General features: G+C 37.4%; 1 protein-coding gene across 2 annotated transcripts; it reads right to left on the reverse strand.

Moving 5' to 3' along the window:
- Window positions 1–66: 66 nt before the first annotated feature.
- TRPV3 (transient receptor potential cation channel, subfamily V, member 3) lies at window positions 67–18,256 on the reverse strand. 2 transcript variants are annotated; one of them, XM_009328630.1, is made up of 17 exons: window positions 18,138–18,256; window positions 14,736–14,840; window positions 13,006–13,092; window positions 12,122–12,279; window positions 11,269–11,445; window positions 10,922–11,062; window positions 10,190–10,470; window positions 9,282–9,458; window positions 8,325–8,483; window positions 7,761–7,862; window positions 7,112–7,185; window positions 5,975–6,140; window positions 5,395–5,461; window positions 4,743–5,014; window positions 3,775–3,887; window positions 3,078–3,148; window positions 67–2,186 (listed from the first exon to the last, which is right to left on the reverse strand). In XM_009328630.1, the coding sequence occupies exons 1-17, from the start codon at window positions 18,254–18,256 to the stop codon at window positions 2,092–2,094; spliced, it is 2,364 nt and encodes a 787-aa protein (XP_009326905.1). In that variant the 3' UTR covers window positions 67–2,091. The 2 variants fall into 2 exon arrangements, with proteins under 2 accessions (XP_009326905.1, XP_009326906.1); XM_009328631.1 differs by having other exon boundaries at window positions 67–2,189; window positions 3,069–3,148; window positions 18,138–18,223.
- Window positions 18,257–18,546: the final 290 nt, after the last annotated feature.

The following is an 18,546-nucleotide window of genomic DNA, read 5'->3' on the forward strand; positions in this document are numbered from 1 at the left end:
TTTATTTCTTTAATTTAAATAAACGTTGTATAAAAAGTACAGAATTATCTGCTCTAGTCATTATTCATAGTGTTCTTGATAAGAGCCTTGAGATAGGAGACAGCATGTGTGATCTGGCAGGGCTCTGTGGCCACCAAAGGAGGGTGTTTTCTCAGCGAAGAACTTTTAGAAACACCCCCCCAGCTGCTTCTTCAGTTTTATCATATAGTTTTGTACCCGGACATTGGCACAGCACATTCCTTACGGGTTTTTTGTGCCTTCCCTGTTTTATGGCTACACCTACAGAGTGACCTCAGTACAGTGCAGAGATACCTGAACTTGTTTCCAGTGGCAAGTCTACCCATAGCGACACGGAGTACAGCGCAGGCTAGTTGATTCTGGTTCCTGAGCATATGTGAAGAGGTTTGGTTTTTTTTTTGGTACAAAAACTGGTGCTCGGAAGAATCCAAACGGAACTGCATAGTCCTAAGGCAATATTCTTTGTTGACAGTTTCAATGCAAAATTAACTAGCAAAGATGAAAGATTCCAAGACCACAGGAATTTTTTTTTTCCTCATACTCACATATCCTATGGCGGCCAAACAACGCTCAGATATTACATTGGTCTATTGATACACATAAATGTCCTTCCCCTCAACTTCCTGTGCCCTGTAAAAACATAACTGAATTGAAGATTTCAATCTGATCCCATCCATCCAGGCCATACATGGTAGGAAACACAGGGCACGGCATCTATAGAAGAGCGGGTGGGTAGCGAGAACCGTGTTCACCATCCCTGCCAATAGCTTTGCACTATCCTTTCCGCTGGAGAGTTCCCTCCTGCTCTCTTCTGTGTTAAGTCTTTTGGATCATTTTGCCCACAGCAAGCTTAGCTGTAAGAATCCAATGCAATTCATATTATCATCCAAACGCACAACAGAATTCACCTGAGTCTTTCCTAAATAGCACCTTTAAAACAGGCACCAAATGAATATATATGATGAAAATCCATGACACTGAAGACACATAATGTATTAGTTGAAATTTAAAAGTACATAGAACAAATATTTCTTTTTATACATACACATAAAATAGAAAACTAAAAATATAATTCATAGTACTAGGTCATCACAGGTAGTGAAATAAAAAGTGCTACAGAAATGCATTACCTAGTCCTCCGAATTAAAAAAAAAAAGCTTTAAAAGTCTGCAATTGCACTGCATGTAACTTATTTTGTTAATTTTGGGAAGAAATACTGACGACTTATTTTCCTGAAGTGGTTGAATATAGAAATTAATTTACTTTTAAACTCAAAGAACTTCTGATGTGGTAACTTCCTTTTTATGCAGCAAGACGCAACAGCATGGAAAAGCTGAGGAGGAAGAGAGAAGACCTTGTGACTGGAACAAACTTGGAGATATTCTCCATCATGAATTATGTTTCTGCCCTATTATTTTGTGGGAAGGCATATATACATAGTAATAAATAAAAAGCAGTAAACACCACATTATACCCTAGGGATTACATACAGGAAAACAGAACAGGCAAATCTAATGAGACCTGAAGAGGCTTTCTCCAACTTGTGGGATCAAGCCTCCAATAACACTGACAGTCAATACAAAAGCTTCAAATATATCCAGAACATTGCTATTTCAAAATAACATACTTCATTTAGTAGTCTTCAGAATTGAAATGCCTTTCTTTTCTCCACGACAAGAACTTAACTTTTTTCAGTGTACAAAATGTTTCTCATGACTTAAGAGATTCCAAAAGACAGCGGATTGGGATCACAATGATCTCAATTTTCCACAAAAGATAGAAATATCTCACATTTGACCTTTTTTATCCAGTAAAAAGTCTGGAGCCAAGTTTGAGTAGCGTCACACAAACTTGGACAGCAACGGTTTTCAAGAGGCTCAAAACTGAACCAGTGAAATAGTCCATTTTCTTTTAGCTTAGCTGCCCTGATTAGATGGGTCAAAGTCGTCAGACCATGTCACTGAAAGTTTGTGTTCCAGCTGGTTCCAGCTGTCCAAAATACCAACAAAGCTTTCAGCATCCACTGCTGATGCTTTTAACCTTCAGAACGACCGCATATCAGATACAGCACAACTAAACAGAAGTTTCAGGCAAATCATCCATTTCTTCAAACGTATTCAGGGTGTTTTTGCTATTAGTTCTTGAATTATCTTGAACTTTGCTTGGATCTGAAAAAAAATGCATTATAAACAAAAGAGGATATGGTAGAAACTGTATATGCAAGATCAAATTTTTGCACGTCTATTTTCTGTTAAAAAACCACGCATTTATTTAAACAGCAAGTTGTCAGTTTACTACCATATCTTATACAGAAATTTTTCTGTCTGCCCCTTTTAATTATTACTGAGATCATTCTGCTAAGCAATCTAAACGCTAATTGTCTCACGACAACAAACTTCAGAACAAGTCCCCCAGATCCTCACATGCCCCTAGGGTAAACTCTGACGCCTGCTGCCAGAAGGACATCTGACACCTCAGAGTTAGGTCATTTCTCTATTACACTTCCAACACTGTCAGCAGACGGGTTGTCTTGAATTTCCTGGTCAACATTCACGAGTTTGTCATCCAATATATATCGCAAAACATAAACAGAATGTTCCAGGGTTAAAAACAGCAGACTATAGTATTGTCAGGTAGAATCAGTCCCATTTCTTGCCAAATTTTGCAATCCTGTATGTAACTATTTAAGCACTAAATGTACTTTATGGCAACTTTTTCTGTCTATTAAAAAGTTCTCCGGCCTTATGCCATTCAAATGCCATAAGAGAATGTAAAACTTAGATCAAGCACAACTGCTTAGAGAAAAATAAAGAAAAGGTAAAACCACCATGTTTCAGTGCCAAGGTGTAAATAATGAGAGTTTGTAAACAACCCTCTCTCCAAATCTTTAAAGAGAATTTAACACCCCTACCATATTAGCCATGAGTTCCCCTAGCAGTAAAGTGTGGTTGAATATCTAGATTATGACAGTTTATATTTTTAAAGGTATAAAACTGTATCAAAGCATTTCTAAGAAAAGAATGATTTCACAAATACGGTGTTGTAAAATTCTGTAGTACCTGTTGGCCCTGGATCTTCGTTAATAAATGAAACATGTGTTTTCCACTCGGTCCATTTCACTTCATTAATCCTGTTTATATTGTATATAAGTTGTGTTATTAGCATGCGTTATCTCCCAGCTACACAGCTGCACCTCCCCTTTTATTTCTTTATTCCTTCTTGGGATTGTCATACTTGACCATCAGCACCTGCTTTGCTAGTACTAAAAGGCTGAACGTCTTTTGCAGTGTTACCTGCTATATGAAGATGAGAATAATACTGACTACTTTATAAGTTCACACATTATGAGTACAGTCTTGAAACCCACCTTAAATATTTAAGTATTTTTCATAAAATAGCATAGTAATATTTTCTTTCATATGGTAATCATCAGTTAGCGATCAGTTTAAATATGATTACTTTTAAGCGAACATTCAAAGGAGGTTATGACAAAGTACGTTTACGGCAAGCAGGCTTGAGACTTGTGCATTAAAAACATATGACGTTGAAAATCTGTTTTCTTACCAATAAATTGTCTACATAAAAAACCTATACATTTTTCCCTTTTTTTAAACAATTGGTTACAATTGAAAAAAAACAAATTGGGTTTTTGTACACGTAATATAATTTGCAGAGATGTAGAAATATTTTAGAGAGGCTTTTGAGGAGAAGCATACAGAGCAGAATTGATAGCACAGTATTCTAGTTTTGCTTTACCTTAAACACACCCTGGTGTCATTTTCAGCCACTTTACACCGTTCTCCCAGTTGGAATTTTTTCCTCAAACATTTTGGTAAGAATTTTTCAAATTCCAAAATAGTTCTCGCTCTCTATTAACAATAAATAGTAACACAAGGATGGTTAACCATATTCACAATTGTCTGATTTCTTAGCATATACAGTTTGCGGGCTCCATGTTTCATTAAAACATGCCATGCCTCCATCCATCATCCATAACCAACACCGATTCCAACAACAGTAAATAGCATGGCACTTATTATTTGGCACGTGCAAACAGGGAGTCCGCAGCTTTCTCTAATTAGCCCCACTGCAGAAGGCATACTCAGAGAAGAACCAAGAAATCTCACTCTAGACTCAGCGTTTAGGGTTTAATGCTAACACACCTTCACGCAGCACCCTGCCACAGGGATATATGTATAACCTGTAGTGGGATGCTGCCCACCACAGAAAGCAACTCCAATCCTAATTATGAGTGTGTTCTCGAGGACAGCTTGGGACTCCGAGCTGTCTAGCCTTGGTAAAAGACCAGGCTCGGATAAGGTATGAGAAATTGGAATGAACTCGTGCATTGCTCAAACTCAAGGGATGGAATAGCCGAGCATGCTGCGTTACAGATTTCTGGGCAGATAATGAAACGCACCTTCCTCCTGACATATCAAGGAGAATGAAAGTCCTAAAGGTATGTGACAGTGCACGAGGTTGAAAGTCTGAGCCATAAGATTACCTTTAGGAGAGTTGTTAATTCTGAAGTTATTACAATACCCTAATACTGAAACTACTTCTTTCCGTTATTTGTACACATATACAAATGGGGATTATCATTGTTCATACCTAACCCCTTCTGTCAGCATGATAAGGTACCATAGGTACCTTAGGTATCATAGCTCAAAAGATTTTAGCCAATGCGTCTATACTTCACTAAGCAAACTAACTCACAAACAAACCTGGAGTTTCCAGATGTGCTCGCTCTCTTTAGAAATATCTTCCACTGTTTCTCCCATTAATGCGATCAGCATGTTCAAGAGAAGAACAAAAGTCAACACAACGTAAGTTATGAGAAGCAGGAGAAATAGCACAGGATACTTTGAATTTTGCTGGATCTCCAGATCACCCAGTCCTAGGGTGAGCTTAAAAAGATCCATCAGAACGGGTCCCAGACTGCTGTTGGAATGGCATTCACCGCCGTCTTGGCAAGTTTCAATCAATGCAGCAAGAGCTGAGAAGAAAGCGTGAGAAAATTTTAATCACAATAATGCTTTATGTATACATGGCATTTTATCCTAAAGAATTCAAAATGCACTGCTTAATATTAAGAGCTGGAGCTGCCCAGCAACATGCACAGCAGCAGCTAGATGACAGATCACCAGGAAGCAGAAAGAGCCCACGTCCAAATGAAATTGCAGGCGATTGAGCAAGAGCCAAATTACTTATCTGTTCAGATAGTCTCTAGACAGTTTAAATCTCTAAACTTGGCTTTTTAATATCCAGAAGAAACCCCAACATGAGCTCTCATCATGACAATAGGGTTCTTATTCATAATAACGCTAAAATTTTTACTCACACAGAGCATCAGTGCTTTTCTCCAGTAATATTTACCTACGCCAAATCCCAGCAAAAACACGATATAGACAACTAAAAATTTTATCACATCTTGCAGGATGACCTAAAAATTAAATTAAATACTTATCAGAAATGCAAATTGAGAACTAGTTTTATGCTTATGAATTCTGCAGGGATACAGGTGTGGTACACACTAAAGCGTCAGTTTGCTTTCATTAAGCAAACTGTTTGTAGTCTCGGTGAGAAACCCAGAGAAGATTTAGGTCTGATTTTTTAATCTCGTGGCTGACAGCCTGGTGCGTTGTGTACTTCCAAGGGTGACTAACTCTGTACCATATAGGCATTACAGCATGAGGCAATTAAATAGCAGAACTACATTAGCTGAAAAAACACGTTAATTACATATTTAATATAATAAAATTTTAAGATATAAACTAGTTTCTGCCATTGAAGTTATATAGTGTATTCTGCTGAAATAATACTTATAAACTGAAAATAAGAAATTTCAGTATGAACTACAATGTACATCTAAATTGCTGAATATGCTTGATTGGGATTGTATCATAATAAGCAAGCACCGTAACAAGGCAGGTAAAAGAAAACAAAACAAACTTGCCTTTTGAATCATAACACTGTAAATGCCCATGGACTGGAAACCTCTGGTGAAATAGAGCATATTAGCCCATCCTAGGGCCATTGCCAAAACAAGACACACAAGGTGTTCTTTGTAGGAAAACAAGTACAAAATGACAGAGAAGATCACAAGCAAAGCTTGTATAAAACTGTTAAAAAACAAACACATGTATGTAAAAGGGAAATTACTAGCACAACACCCAACAACATAATGGAAAAATACAAAACCAAGACTTCTTTGCTGCTTATGCTTCAATTCTAATTTCATACTGCATTCTATTCTCCCCTATGAACATTACCATTATAGTTTAACAATAAAATAGATGAGTACAGGTAGTATAAATATATTAACAAATTAGGATTATATGTATTAAAGCTTACTTTAAGTGAACTGCTCTCCCCAAAATAGCTGGTCAGTGCAGATTTTGCTGACAAAGACATTAAGAATTCTTAACGGTATCTTTGAAGCCATTTAATTCAAGCTTTAGCTTAATGAATTGTTAGAATCATTACAGATTTTCCATCAACAAGGAAGACACCAGTAGAAGGTACGATGTGCTGCGATAGGATGTAGACCAGACTCTCAGCAGCACAAGATTGATATCAGTGTGGTTGTAGGAGAAGAAAGAAAGGTAGAGTTAAGCCACCTCTCTTTTATTGATCCTACAATCATATGCTAGAAGTGAGAGAGAACCATCTGTGCTTTATCTAGGCCAGCCGATGGGATACTCCCATCAGCCAGCTGAACCAGATTTCTGCTATTTTTCCTTCCTGAAGGAGTCAGGAGGACTGTGAAACGATATCTGGTTTATTAACCAGGTTTCTCAAACACATTTCTCTATATACACCTCTAAAGAGATACAGCATCAGGACGAAGCTAAAGACAGTACTGTACTTTGGAAAAAATCCAGTCTGTACACATCAACCCCCAGTATTGTTACCGACCCGTGCAACCATTAGCGTGTGTTACAGAAAAGCTGCATGTAAGATTACATCCATCCCTCTAAAAACTGATAACCTAGAGAAGAAGTGAGCATCTGCTACGGGACTACATTCTCTGTGACCATGAAATAGATAAGCATTTGATATATAGTATAAAATATATGCATGACAGACTTACAATGCAAAGTGGAACCACGCATCAGAGAGAATTGACTGCAGGTCTGAGGGCCTAAGCAGAAAGATGGCTACACTCTATGTAGACAGATATATAAAATACAGAAATGGTAGTAAGAGAAAGCAGGCCTCAAAATTGATTTTTCAAAATAATTTATTTGAAGTTGGTCTTCTAAAAAAAAAATCTGTCTGCTGGTAAGACATAACTTCTAAAATTAAAAATCTTTTTGTAGGACTGTAACTTCAAAGTTTAAATTTCTGTCATCTCTGGCATAACTGAAAGTTAGTTACTGTTTTTAATTACTTATAGTATGTGGTAAAAAATTATACCCTGTTTTTTTTCCCCGTTACAAGTTCTAATTCAACAGTGTCCCTAAAGCCAGTAATTTGACATCGATGTTATACAAATATAAAATCTGTCTTGAGAATTTGAAAGGAAAAAACCCTCATATTTGCTTCACAGAGCAATACAGTTATATTCAAATATACATTCCCAGTCATTCTGAATAAGTGATGTATTGTGCCAAAGACTTTTAGACATTACACGTATAAAGATATTCCAGACATATTTCCAAGATCATCATCGGTGTATTCATAAACCTAGAGCATTTCTTTACCTATTTTGTTATGTATTTGTTATTAAAAAGTCTTACCTCTTTTATGGCTAAAAATATTGCTCCTAACATAACCATCACCTGTCCTGATAACTGCAGCCATCCCACACCATGTGTTAGAGCGAGCGGATAAGGTGGAGCCTGTAAGACAGGTCCAAAATGAAAGGTTGAGTTCCATTCCTGAAGGTAAAAGGCAAAGTAACAGGAAGCCTCACCTATGGAGCTCTCTGGGTACCCAGTTTCTTCCCTTTCACCGAAGTTTTGTTCACAGTGGATTTACAGAATCTGCCCCCTAACATGTACATTTGAAAAGCCAGAAGTTTCTTTCTTAAAAGAAAAACAAAAATCCCTCCCCACACTTTTAGAAATTTACCTACCTGTCTTTGTATTATGTATTTGTATTTTGGGTCACTTTCACAAAATGCAAATCTCCTCTATTACTGCTGCTCTTCCTTCCAGATACAAAGACCTGATGTGAGATAACCTGGTCTCACTACAGCCAGATATTGATACCTGTTTTTGGTTTAGCATTTTAATACAATTCAGGAAATATTATTGCATTTTAAAGCAGAAGATTTGCTGAGATTAAGTTGCTGTACTCACTTCATTTTCATTAGGCCTGTGGTAGGAAACTAACGTTAGTGTTACGTTGTATATGAAATAAAAACAACATGACATAAAAAACATGTGTCGTGCAAACTTCTTCCATTTCATTCGCAGGAGTGAATTCAGAGGCTCCAAAGTCAGCATTTCATGACGATTCTGTAGGAAAAAAAATATTAAGACTTGAACTTGCCATCTGTAAGGAAACTGAGACCATTTCAGGCATGTATTTTCTGTATTTCATTCAGAATCTGTCCTTGCTGATCTAGAAACACATCTATGCTCAGACCCTAACACATCATATATGTCAGACCCTAACCTGACAAGATGCAATGGGACAACTCTGACTCATGCTGGGGTAACCTGCCATACTCTGGGAAATTATGACTGAGCTAGAACTGTACTGTGAACTTCTGGTCTTGCTTCCTACAGAAGTTTTATGGCAGTATTTGAATTTAGCAAATGTAAAATTCTGGCTTTGAAAAGCTAACATTCTGTGATAAGGTCCTTCCTAAATGCCTAAAATACATACCTGTTAGTAAAGTTTAGAACTTTAGGCAGAGTATTCTTGTAAAGTATTTCTGTTTGCTTGCCCTGTTCTCATGTACTATCTTAGGAGCTGCTAGTGGCTGGGGCCTGAAAAAAAGAGACAAGACTCTAGCTTTGGTCTGACCAGCTGGGCCATAATTATGTTCCTATGCAAGGCAAATTAACACTTCAGATTAGAAAAAACAGCCCCAAAATGCCTAGCTAGTGTTTCAGGAGCTGAATGCATATTCACTGACAGTTGACAATCTACAGGGGTATAAAATTCATCTTGCTCCTGATACAAAACTGAGAACCAAAAATTAACTGCTTACTGTTTTAGAAGTCATTCAGTCAAACGTACAGGCTAACACATCTGAAATTAGTGTACTGCTAGAAAATATGTATATATTTTAGAAATAGGTAACTTACACCAATATTTGTATTATAGACAATAATTTCCAATACTGAATTGTCTGCGGTGGTATCTAGTTCTGTCAGATCGTAAAGAGAAGATTGAACAGGACCGTAAGCCCAGTCTGTGAATTTTCTTGACAGGCTCCTGTTAGGCTTATCTCTTATCTCTCTGCTCAGGATATATTTCAGAATCTAAAACATTAACAGAATCATTTGTAAGCAGATGCATTCTTCCTGGGAAAGGAGAAAGCACACATACATACTTGCCAAAACCCCTACCTTTTCACTATCACATTTTCTACAGTAGTGCAATTCAATGTATTTGTAATTCTGTTATTCAGTAAGTGGTGTTAGAGATGACAGACCTCTAGGAAATAAATACAGTATTTTTAATGCCTCCAGATTTTGTCATAAAAAGACATTAGAAAAATGTCTCTATCTCTTTTATATCTTCCTTTAACTTAATCAATTACTTTTAAATGATCCCATTGTCAATTCTTTACCACAATACAGTTTATTTATGAGAGCCAAATTCTACAGCAGCATAACAGAGCAGTTCCAGTGATTTTTCTGGAATCATTCAAAGACTGTGTATTGTATAAGTGTAGTATTGTAGTAAATGCAGAATTTCTGAGTTTCTGTACAACAGAAGGGTTTGCAAGGCTGTTTTTAAATAGTGTGTGTATTTTGTACAGAGAGGGGGTTGTTAGAGGGAAACCTTGAAGGGTAGAAACAACATTGCAATAGAAATATTTTCTTGTATTTTGAACAAAATTAGCTCACCAAATACTACTGATACATAGTACAGCATAACCAGCATGGAAAACTACATGTCAGAGCACTAACGTCTGAGTACATAGTTGGCCTTGACTCTTTCTCCATACTCCATAATTTCTCTTAGGTGCTACTGAAATAATACCCACCTCTAATTTCCCAGTTTTTGCAGCTAATTGTAGTGGTGTCAAACCTTCCTTATTCTTTGTTGTTTCCAAATTTCTGTCTTTACTTTTCAACAAAATCATATCATACATTCTGATTACAAAGTCATTCTGGGTTTTAAAGTCCTCTGCCACAGTAACTAATGCATGGAGGATATTGTTTCCTCTGGAATCCTGAGAAGTAATATTAGTCCTGGTATTGTCCATTAACAGTTGAATTATGTCTGGTTGATTGGTACATGCAGCTAATGCCAGTGCAGTTTCACCTACAAAATTATAAAATGTAACGTGTTCATGTTTTATTACAAGCGTTCAAATCATATTATCAAAGAGTGACTGTGTTAAGCATCTTAATATATGAAAGGACATTTACATAGTGATTGTATTGAATTTAGCTCTTGCTTTACAAAAGCTTAATTTGCATGAAAACATTATTTGGAGAAAATCTTCAAAATCAAATTTGTTACATTTTATTTGCCATTCAGCATTTACAATTTTTTGTAAATGTTTTACAATTATTTCTGAGTGTTTATAATACATTGCACTCTAGCAAGTTACTTTTGCAGAAGGTACTATGCCATTTTTAGATCTTGTGATGTAAGTTTCCTAATCTAGGTTTAGGTACAGTAATGATTCACACTTGCCTGTCTTCCGTACTGTCTTACGGCATTGGGTATTCCTTCCTAACTTTTCCAGAGAGATCGCATTTCCACTTACCAAAATAAAAGCCTTCATGCTTATGTTTGGGATTAAAGAAAATACCCTGGGCATGAGCATTGACATCAGCTCCTTTTTCTATAAGGCTCTGAGTTACTTCATATTGTCTTCTTTCAATGGCAATATTTAGAGCTGTCTGGCCTAAAACAACAGACACAGGTATTTAGCATTGAATCTCTTAAGCACATTATGAAACATCAATGATGTTTCACAATGGATAGCACCAGTGATAACGAATGAAAGTTGTTTTAGGAGTTTAAACCATCATCAGAATGTTTGAAGAAAACATTACTTTTATGGATGGTTTATTTAACCATATACCTAAAATTGGTATCAGATGGCAATACCTTTATATGCCTCTTCTGTGTATGCTGCATTGATAAATCTCTCCAAAATGCCATTTTCTTCTGCAAAGGATAGTAGCATATTCACTATCTCATTTGTGTTTTGGTTGATGTTCAGCAGAGCTTTCATCAGGCAAGTTTTGCCAGTATCTGAAGCTGTGAATTTTTTCATCAGATAATCTACAAGAGTGAATTTTGAGATTACATCGTCATTGTTTATTAAAGTGGATGGAAAATAATTCTAATCTTTTGTTTATTAGGGGTGGAACCTGAGGGATATATATGAACATAAATTATTTGCCAAACAACTACTCCATCCTATTCACTTTGTATTTGAGCTATGTATACTTGGTGAGATGATGCATTCAGAGATGTGGCACTAATTAATCAGGTAGCCAATGCACTTGGTTTCTTTTTCGGACATCCCACTGCTACGATAACTCCAGACAGACCCAGAACTCTTTCCTAACTTCTCTGCCCGTTCTACCATGCCGCACACATCACAAGCCCTGTCTACACTGCAATTTGACCGCAGTTTGAAGAGAGACATCAGCTTTGAGTCTTGTGCTGCAGAAGGCTAGCTTAGGTATGGCTATGGGAACACAGTGCAGATAGACCCTCCATGTATCATAAGTAGGAGACAAATACTCTCCAGTGTTGTCTTGGAGGCAGCGAGGAGGTGGCTGATTGAATACCTTAAGCTTTCATTTAGAAATAGGAAATGAGACATACATTACTTTGCAATTGACTGCAAATTCACAAGCAAGTAGCTGCTGCACAGAGATATTTCCCAGTTTTAGACTACACATATGCTGCCAGAAGAACTAACAACCTTCCAGGTAACTCCACAGCTTACCTGGCACAGTCATGTTTGTACACGCGTTTGAGCGTTCCTTCAGCTCTGCGAGCAGACATTGCAGTTCTTCTACATTCCCCTCAGATACTGCCCGAAATATGTATCTTTTCAACTTCTTCCGAGCACTGGTCTGCTCAGGTCCTTGTGATAGGTTGGCACTGAATTATAAGAAAAATTAATGAAATCATTGATTCAATGTACTGTGTTTTATTTTATTTTCTACATAAAAGGAAAAAAATATAATTACTTGCCCCAGACTACATATGCTTGCCCTGCTTCCATATATATCTTGGCATGGATCTCAAAATGTTTCTGCAGATTGCTTATTTGCAGATAAGTGGCTAGTGATAGGGTTTTTATAATAAAAATGTACATTTTCCAACTGATTTTTGTTTTGCATTTTTTCCCAGTTTATCCATTCTTCTGAAACAAAGGTTAAGAAATACTTCTCTGATCTGTCCACAACTCGCTGACTTCAGTGCCTGAAGTTCCCTGATGCTGCACTCCAGCTGCACCCATCCCACTCAGAGCAGAAGATAATTTTTAACCTCTGATCATATATTATTCTGGAATAAGAATGATTTAGTATTTTTCCCCCAGTCAAATACTCCTAGCTCATGCCCAGTCGTGCATGGTGTTTAGGTCCTGTGTTGTCATCTAGGAAACAGACATTATACATGAAGAATCCTCACACTAAATACGAGATTTGAGAAAAGCAGAGGTTAGAGTTTTTTATTTCAAAATTTAATTACTGAAGAATCAAAAATGCATGCACACATATGAACTTATTTCTAAAACATGGCAGGCAAAATAGGTAATATCTACCCTATCATAGACTTAATCCATTGAAAATGTACTAAGAAATACTTTGTGTCTCCACTCACCAACAACTGTCTACATTAGGGCTATATTCAGTCGCATCATCCTGAAGAGACTGTGGGGAATCCATATCTTCCCCATTTCCAGATGCACTACAGAAAACAGAAAAGCATAAGTGCTAGGTCAGAAAGATACTGGAAGACATTTTAGCAAATTGCATGAAGAATCCGTCAATACTAGGAAGCAGTACCTACAGTAGAGCTGAAATTAGTCTAATTTGACATTGTGCTTTTTAATTCTATCATTTTATCTCCCCCATGAATTTTAAAGTGAGTGGTAAAAATGAAGAGACCCACAGGATTTTATTATATTTAAAAAAATCATTAGCAAAGCAACCTGTTTTGTGTTTTACTATGTTATTTCATTACAGATCCTGAAACTGTGGGAAGTTTTTTTTCATTTTTTTTTTAACGCTCACTGCTTTTTATGCGTCATCCTGAATGCTTGAAGCTTACATTCTTCCTTTTCACATGCTTAATTTGTCATCTGCCACAAAACAAGTGCTAAATCAGTAACGGTACATGGGTTGCAAGCACACAATGAAAGTGATTTACCTCAAGATTTACTACACAGTACACTGTAGGCAACTCCAGAGCATTTTGCAGCTGACTTGAATGGAAGCTTCAGCTAAAAGAAATTGAGGACTGGGCCCTAAATACATATTTAGGTAATCAATTTAAGGATTTAAATGGCATTGGTATTTTGTAACTGCTGTACATCATTTCCAAACATTCCTAAAAGCAGATCTGACTTAAAAATTAATTTATTATGATTTTTCTTACTTGTATTTTTGTTTTCTATAAGGTTCAGATTTGATGAACTACCTCAGGTTAATAACTTAGAAAGCCTGAACTATTAGTTGTTGACAAAACGGATCTATGGACAGTAATGCAAGGATTCAGCATTGCTCTGCAGATATTCTCTTCCCTTTGAACTAAAGCTGGTAGCTCAGAGTCCATTCTTATTCAGTCCATCACTTCTCTGCAGAAAACCGTGAGGAATCTGGTGACAAAGCGTATGTGTGTCTTGTGCAGGTCTGTCCCTAAATGAGAGGGAGAGGTTTGGATACCTCTCCTCTGAAACCAAAATAAGACTGTCAGCTAATTCCAAAAAGCTGACCAGACATCCATCAGACACAAAAACATTTGGCCATTCTGGGCTTATGCTAGATTTGATGCATATTTTCCTTAGTCATAATTATTGGCTGTTAGTACCCCACACATTTTTAAAAATTAAGTGCATTCTTCCCAGTCATAATTTTTCTCTATTCATTCAGCATAAATGGCTGCCTTTAAATATTTCAGACTCAGCATTTTCATGTTGTTTGATTGTTGATGAGCAATAGGGGGAGGATGTCAGCACACAGCTGGGAATAGGGTTTGCTAAATTAAGCTGTGGTCTTCACGCAGTAGATGATACACAAATGGGTGCATGGAGTTTGCCCTAACGTATCATAAATAAGAAGCTAAGGAAAAAAAAAGACAGTACTAATTTTAAATTTATTCAAATCTGAGGCCTGATTTATTCAGTGTAAATGACAGCAGTAGATAAACTCAAAGATAAGTCATCTAGCAACAACTGACCTCCAATGGAGTTCTGTCTTTGAAGTGACCAAAAGCTAAGAAAAGCCATATGAAATTTTAGCTCTGAAGTCTAAGGAGAAATAAGGAGTAGCTGCTGAAAAGAAAATAGATATATTTGCAGTATGACTATTGCATATGCATCTATAACTTACCATGGACGAATATTTGAATCCATTGGTTTTGAAAACACAGGGGGAGACGTATTATTTGGAGTTGCATTGCTTTCAAAACCATCAATCTCCAGAAAAAAGTGTGAACTGTTGAACACAGTGCATTAAAAAAAATATTAGTAAAAGAAGCAAGCTCAACCATAAAATAAGCAAAGCGCTACACGTACATGCCTAGGACAAGGTTGACAATATATATTTTCTGGCATTATACCTAATAGGACACTGGAACAGAGGCTTATCTGCTTTCCCCTGGGGGGATCCCAACCTCCAACACTGTGCCCAGCACTTTCATGCTGGCAGATGGGCAAAAGATCCCAAGATATTTTTAGGATACATGGCATCAGATCCTGACATGTCTAAGCAGCTACCCCAGCAGCCTAAAACCAGCCTTGCATCCGACTTCTGTGCAAATAGCTAAATGCAACAGCAGACATTTATTAACAGCCATACATGTATGCATACACACACACATGCATATGCTTTTTAATCTACTGCATTCTAGTCCCTATTTCTCCAGCCAGGAGCCATCTGGATGGATCATTTCAAACCCATCAGCAGTGATAATCATTAAGTCAGAAAGTTTGAAAGGTCACATGTTAAATTACATCAGTCATTTCCACCATCCAGGAAATGGTGGAACGTGTAATCTTGCCAGTCAGTGCATGACATTTAACTATTTCTTTTCCCTATTTATAGGGAAGATAAATGAAATTTGAAACAACACAGAAAAGGGAACATGAGAAGAATAGGAAGATTTCACCCTTTAAAATCCTGCAGAGTTGAGAGGCAAAATCAATGGCTTGGTATTACTAGATCTCATTAAGATTGCTACATTTCACCAAAGACAGAGGAGTTTCAGTGGTGGCTATAGCGACTCCCACATGGCCTATTGTTCAGAAACTGTCTTACATTTCTAAAATGATCCAGTAGTCACCTGGAAAATGTTTCCAATTCACCTAATATTTATGGTTTAGTCCATAGGATGTTTATTCTTTCTTTTGACAGCATCTCCCCAAAGAATCCTGTTGAATTAAAGTACACATACTGATGCTAAAATGTAGTATATTATTAGGACACTACTGAACAACCTGTTGATATCTGCTAAAAATAGGATGATCTCATGGCCCTAGTTCATCTCATTTTCCAATGGCTTGGTGATCCAAGTGTTAATTCCCTGTATGTGGTTGTTTAAACATATATGACCTTTTAACATTTGAGATGTGCCTGTGAACGTATTCTAAGCAGGCAGCAAGTATAATGCCACTTCTGGTTAGCAGGACAGCGTCCCTGAAATTACTTCAGCAAGGGGTGCTTTTCAGAGAAAAAGCAGGAAAAACCTGGACAGAAACAGGACCCGTTGCCATCACTTCTACCACGCTCGCCAGATTCATAGCTGCTGTAAATCACTGTTGTTTCACTGGGGCCTGGACTGGCAGAGAGACTAAGAAGGAGTGTGAAAAACATGGGTTTATCCTGCTTTTTTGCGTTCCCTGACCATGATGTGCAGGTGCTGTCCCAACAGGCATACAGCTGTTGGAGGTCACAGTGAACCTCCAGAAAGCCAGAAGTGCCACACTCTAGGCTTTGCTGGACCGTATCACCTGCCCTTGGCTCAACAACAGTGTGTTCATGCTGAAGATTTTGGCATCCAGTAGATGTACAGCAGCTATGAAGTGGGCCCTGTTTTGGAGGCTGACATACCTAACCTATCCTGGCATGTGGCTTATCTGGGGATACCACAGGGGAAGAAAAAAAGCCAAAAGCCACCATGCAAGGCAGGCTGACAACTGGCAACAAATATCCAAGTGCTTACGTGGCTATGGTGCACACTCTCAGGAACACTGCCCACAAAGCATAATCAGTCTCTGACAACGTTGGCAGCACTCCTCCCAGCCTGCCTGTCAGTTTTCCTGTACTTAATTATATACTGTTAGTCCACCCAAATACCAGGACCTTCAAGAAGGGGAAGTCATTGTCTTTTCAGAAAGTGCATACTGCCAGTACGTTTTGCCAAGTGAGAAATGCCACCCGTGGAGGTGCACTAGCTGCTCAGTGGCACAGAAGAAGGAAGCATTTTGAAGCAGCAGAAGTACAGCAGCACAGAAACATATAATTAATAGAACACGTTAAACCTCTGCATTAAAATTCATATGATCTTCGTTCCTTATATTACAGGAATGTTGTTGGCCACACCCTGAGCTCTTGGTTGAGAGGTGGGAAAACCCCCAAGGTTACTGTTACTGATGCCACAAAACTGAATGTGAGATATGAGCTTAAGTAATTGAGGGGTAGTGTTTGCCAGTATTTGTTGTAACTATTCAATCTTCCATGGAATTGCCCCTTTTTGAAGTACTAGGTGTACTGTGAGCTGTTCAGACATCCCATCTCCCCTTATGCAACCAAAGAGCTTATCTTTTTTAATTTAATGACAGAAGGACAAATTGGGTCACCCAGGCAGTGGGTCTCAAATAACTAATGACACCGTTTCTGTGGAAAGTGATTCCTCTGATTAGTAAGAATTATAAACGTCAGAACAGCCGCAATTGCCTAGCTTTTCAGAGTTTCAAAAATTGCTGTAATAGCTAGTAACTAGCCACAGAGTGAAAAGTTTATGAATGAAAATTCATCCTCGCTTTACAGTAACTTAGTTGACTTCAACAGCAAAGTATCAGGGATTAATTACTGCTTATATTTCCCCATTCATATTAAATACAAACCCTTAATCCTTGTATTAATTCTCTAGCATAAATTATGAATGAAAGTGAATATTTTATAAAATAATGAAGTCTTGTTAATCAGAATAATGAAAAATAGAGTGAATTCCAGTTTCTGTTTGTGATGAGATTTTTCAAACCTCCTCCTCTCCCAGCCTTCACTTTTTAATTCACTTCTGCCTCTCTATAATCTGCCGCATTCCCATGTGAGCCTAAGTTTGAAATGCTCTTTTTTTCAGGCCAGCATCTCTTCTGTAAAACCTGGTGTACCCTGCCACGTGATCTTTTTAAAAAGATCATTCTACCTTCTCCTGTCGGAACACTAACCATCATTAGACCACAATCATGTAAACTTATACATTTATATAGAGTGGATGCAGAAAGCCCAGCTGATGTGAGACACAAACTTAAGCATGAGTCTGGTGTCTCTAGGATAGGGGTTAAATATTTGTCCCATCAGGGTAAACACATCATATGTTTACCTAACCAGGATACTCTTCCACTTCTAAACAGCATAAGCATATATTTTTGAAGGCACCTTGTGTTCGCCAGGTCTCTGTCATTCATATATGCAGCGTGAATAAAGATGTTAGTGATATTTCAGTGCAAGTATCTACTAAATGAGATAAAACAGGGAGTTTTAGTGTTTTAGACTGAGCTAAAATCCTACCTTTTCTTTGTGGGAGTGCTTTCAGTTGGCTTTTTCTCTTGCTGGTTTGAAGGGGGAATACCAGACGGATTTGTTTTCTTGCCCATTAGTGGAATAATTTCGTTGTTATCTTTAATCATGTTTCTGCAGTAGATAGATTCACAGTTACTTAACTCCTGTTCATTTGAAGAAAGTATAGTGACCAAATTGCCTATTTACAGTCTCTTCACATGCAAGCGCACAAATCGTGATATTTTTTCAAAGTTTTTCATTTTTCAGTTATTAAGCACATACACGCCATTTTATGCGTCAAGGCTGGAGGGTTATATTCATGACTGATTAAATCACATTCTAAGAAAAGTGCTATTAAAAGTAATGCCATAAATCTAGGAGAAACATAAATTCAAGCATGTGCCTAAATTAAACTGAA

This window comes from Pygoscelis adeliae, unplaced genomic scaffold, assembly GCF_000699105.1.
Source record: "Pygoscelis adeliae isolate BGI_AS28 unplaced genomic scaffold, ASM69910v1 Scaffold347, whole genome shotgun sequence".
NCBI classification, from domain to species: Eukaryota; Metazoa; Chordata; class Aves; order Sphenisciformes; family Spheniscidae; genus Pygoscelis; species Pygoscelis adeliae.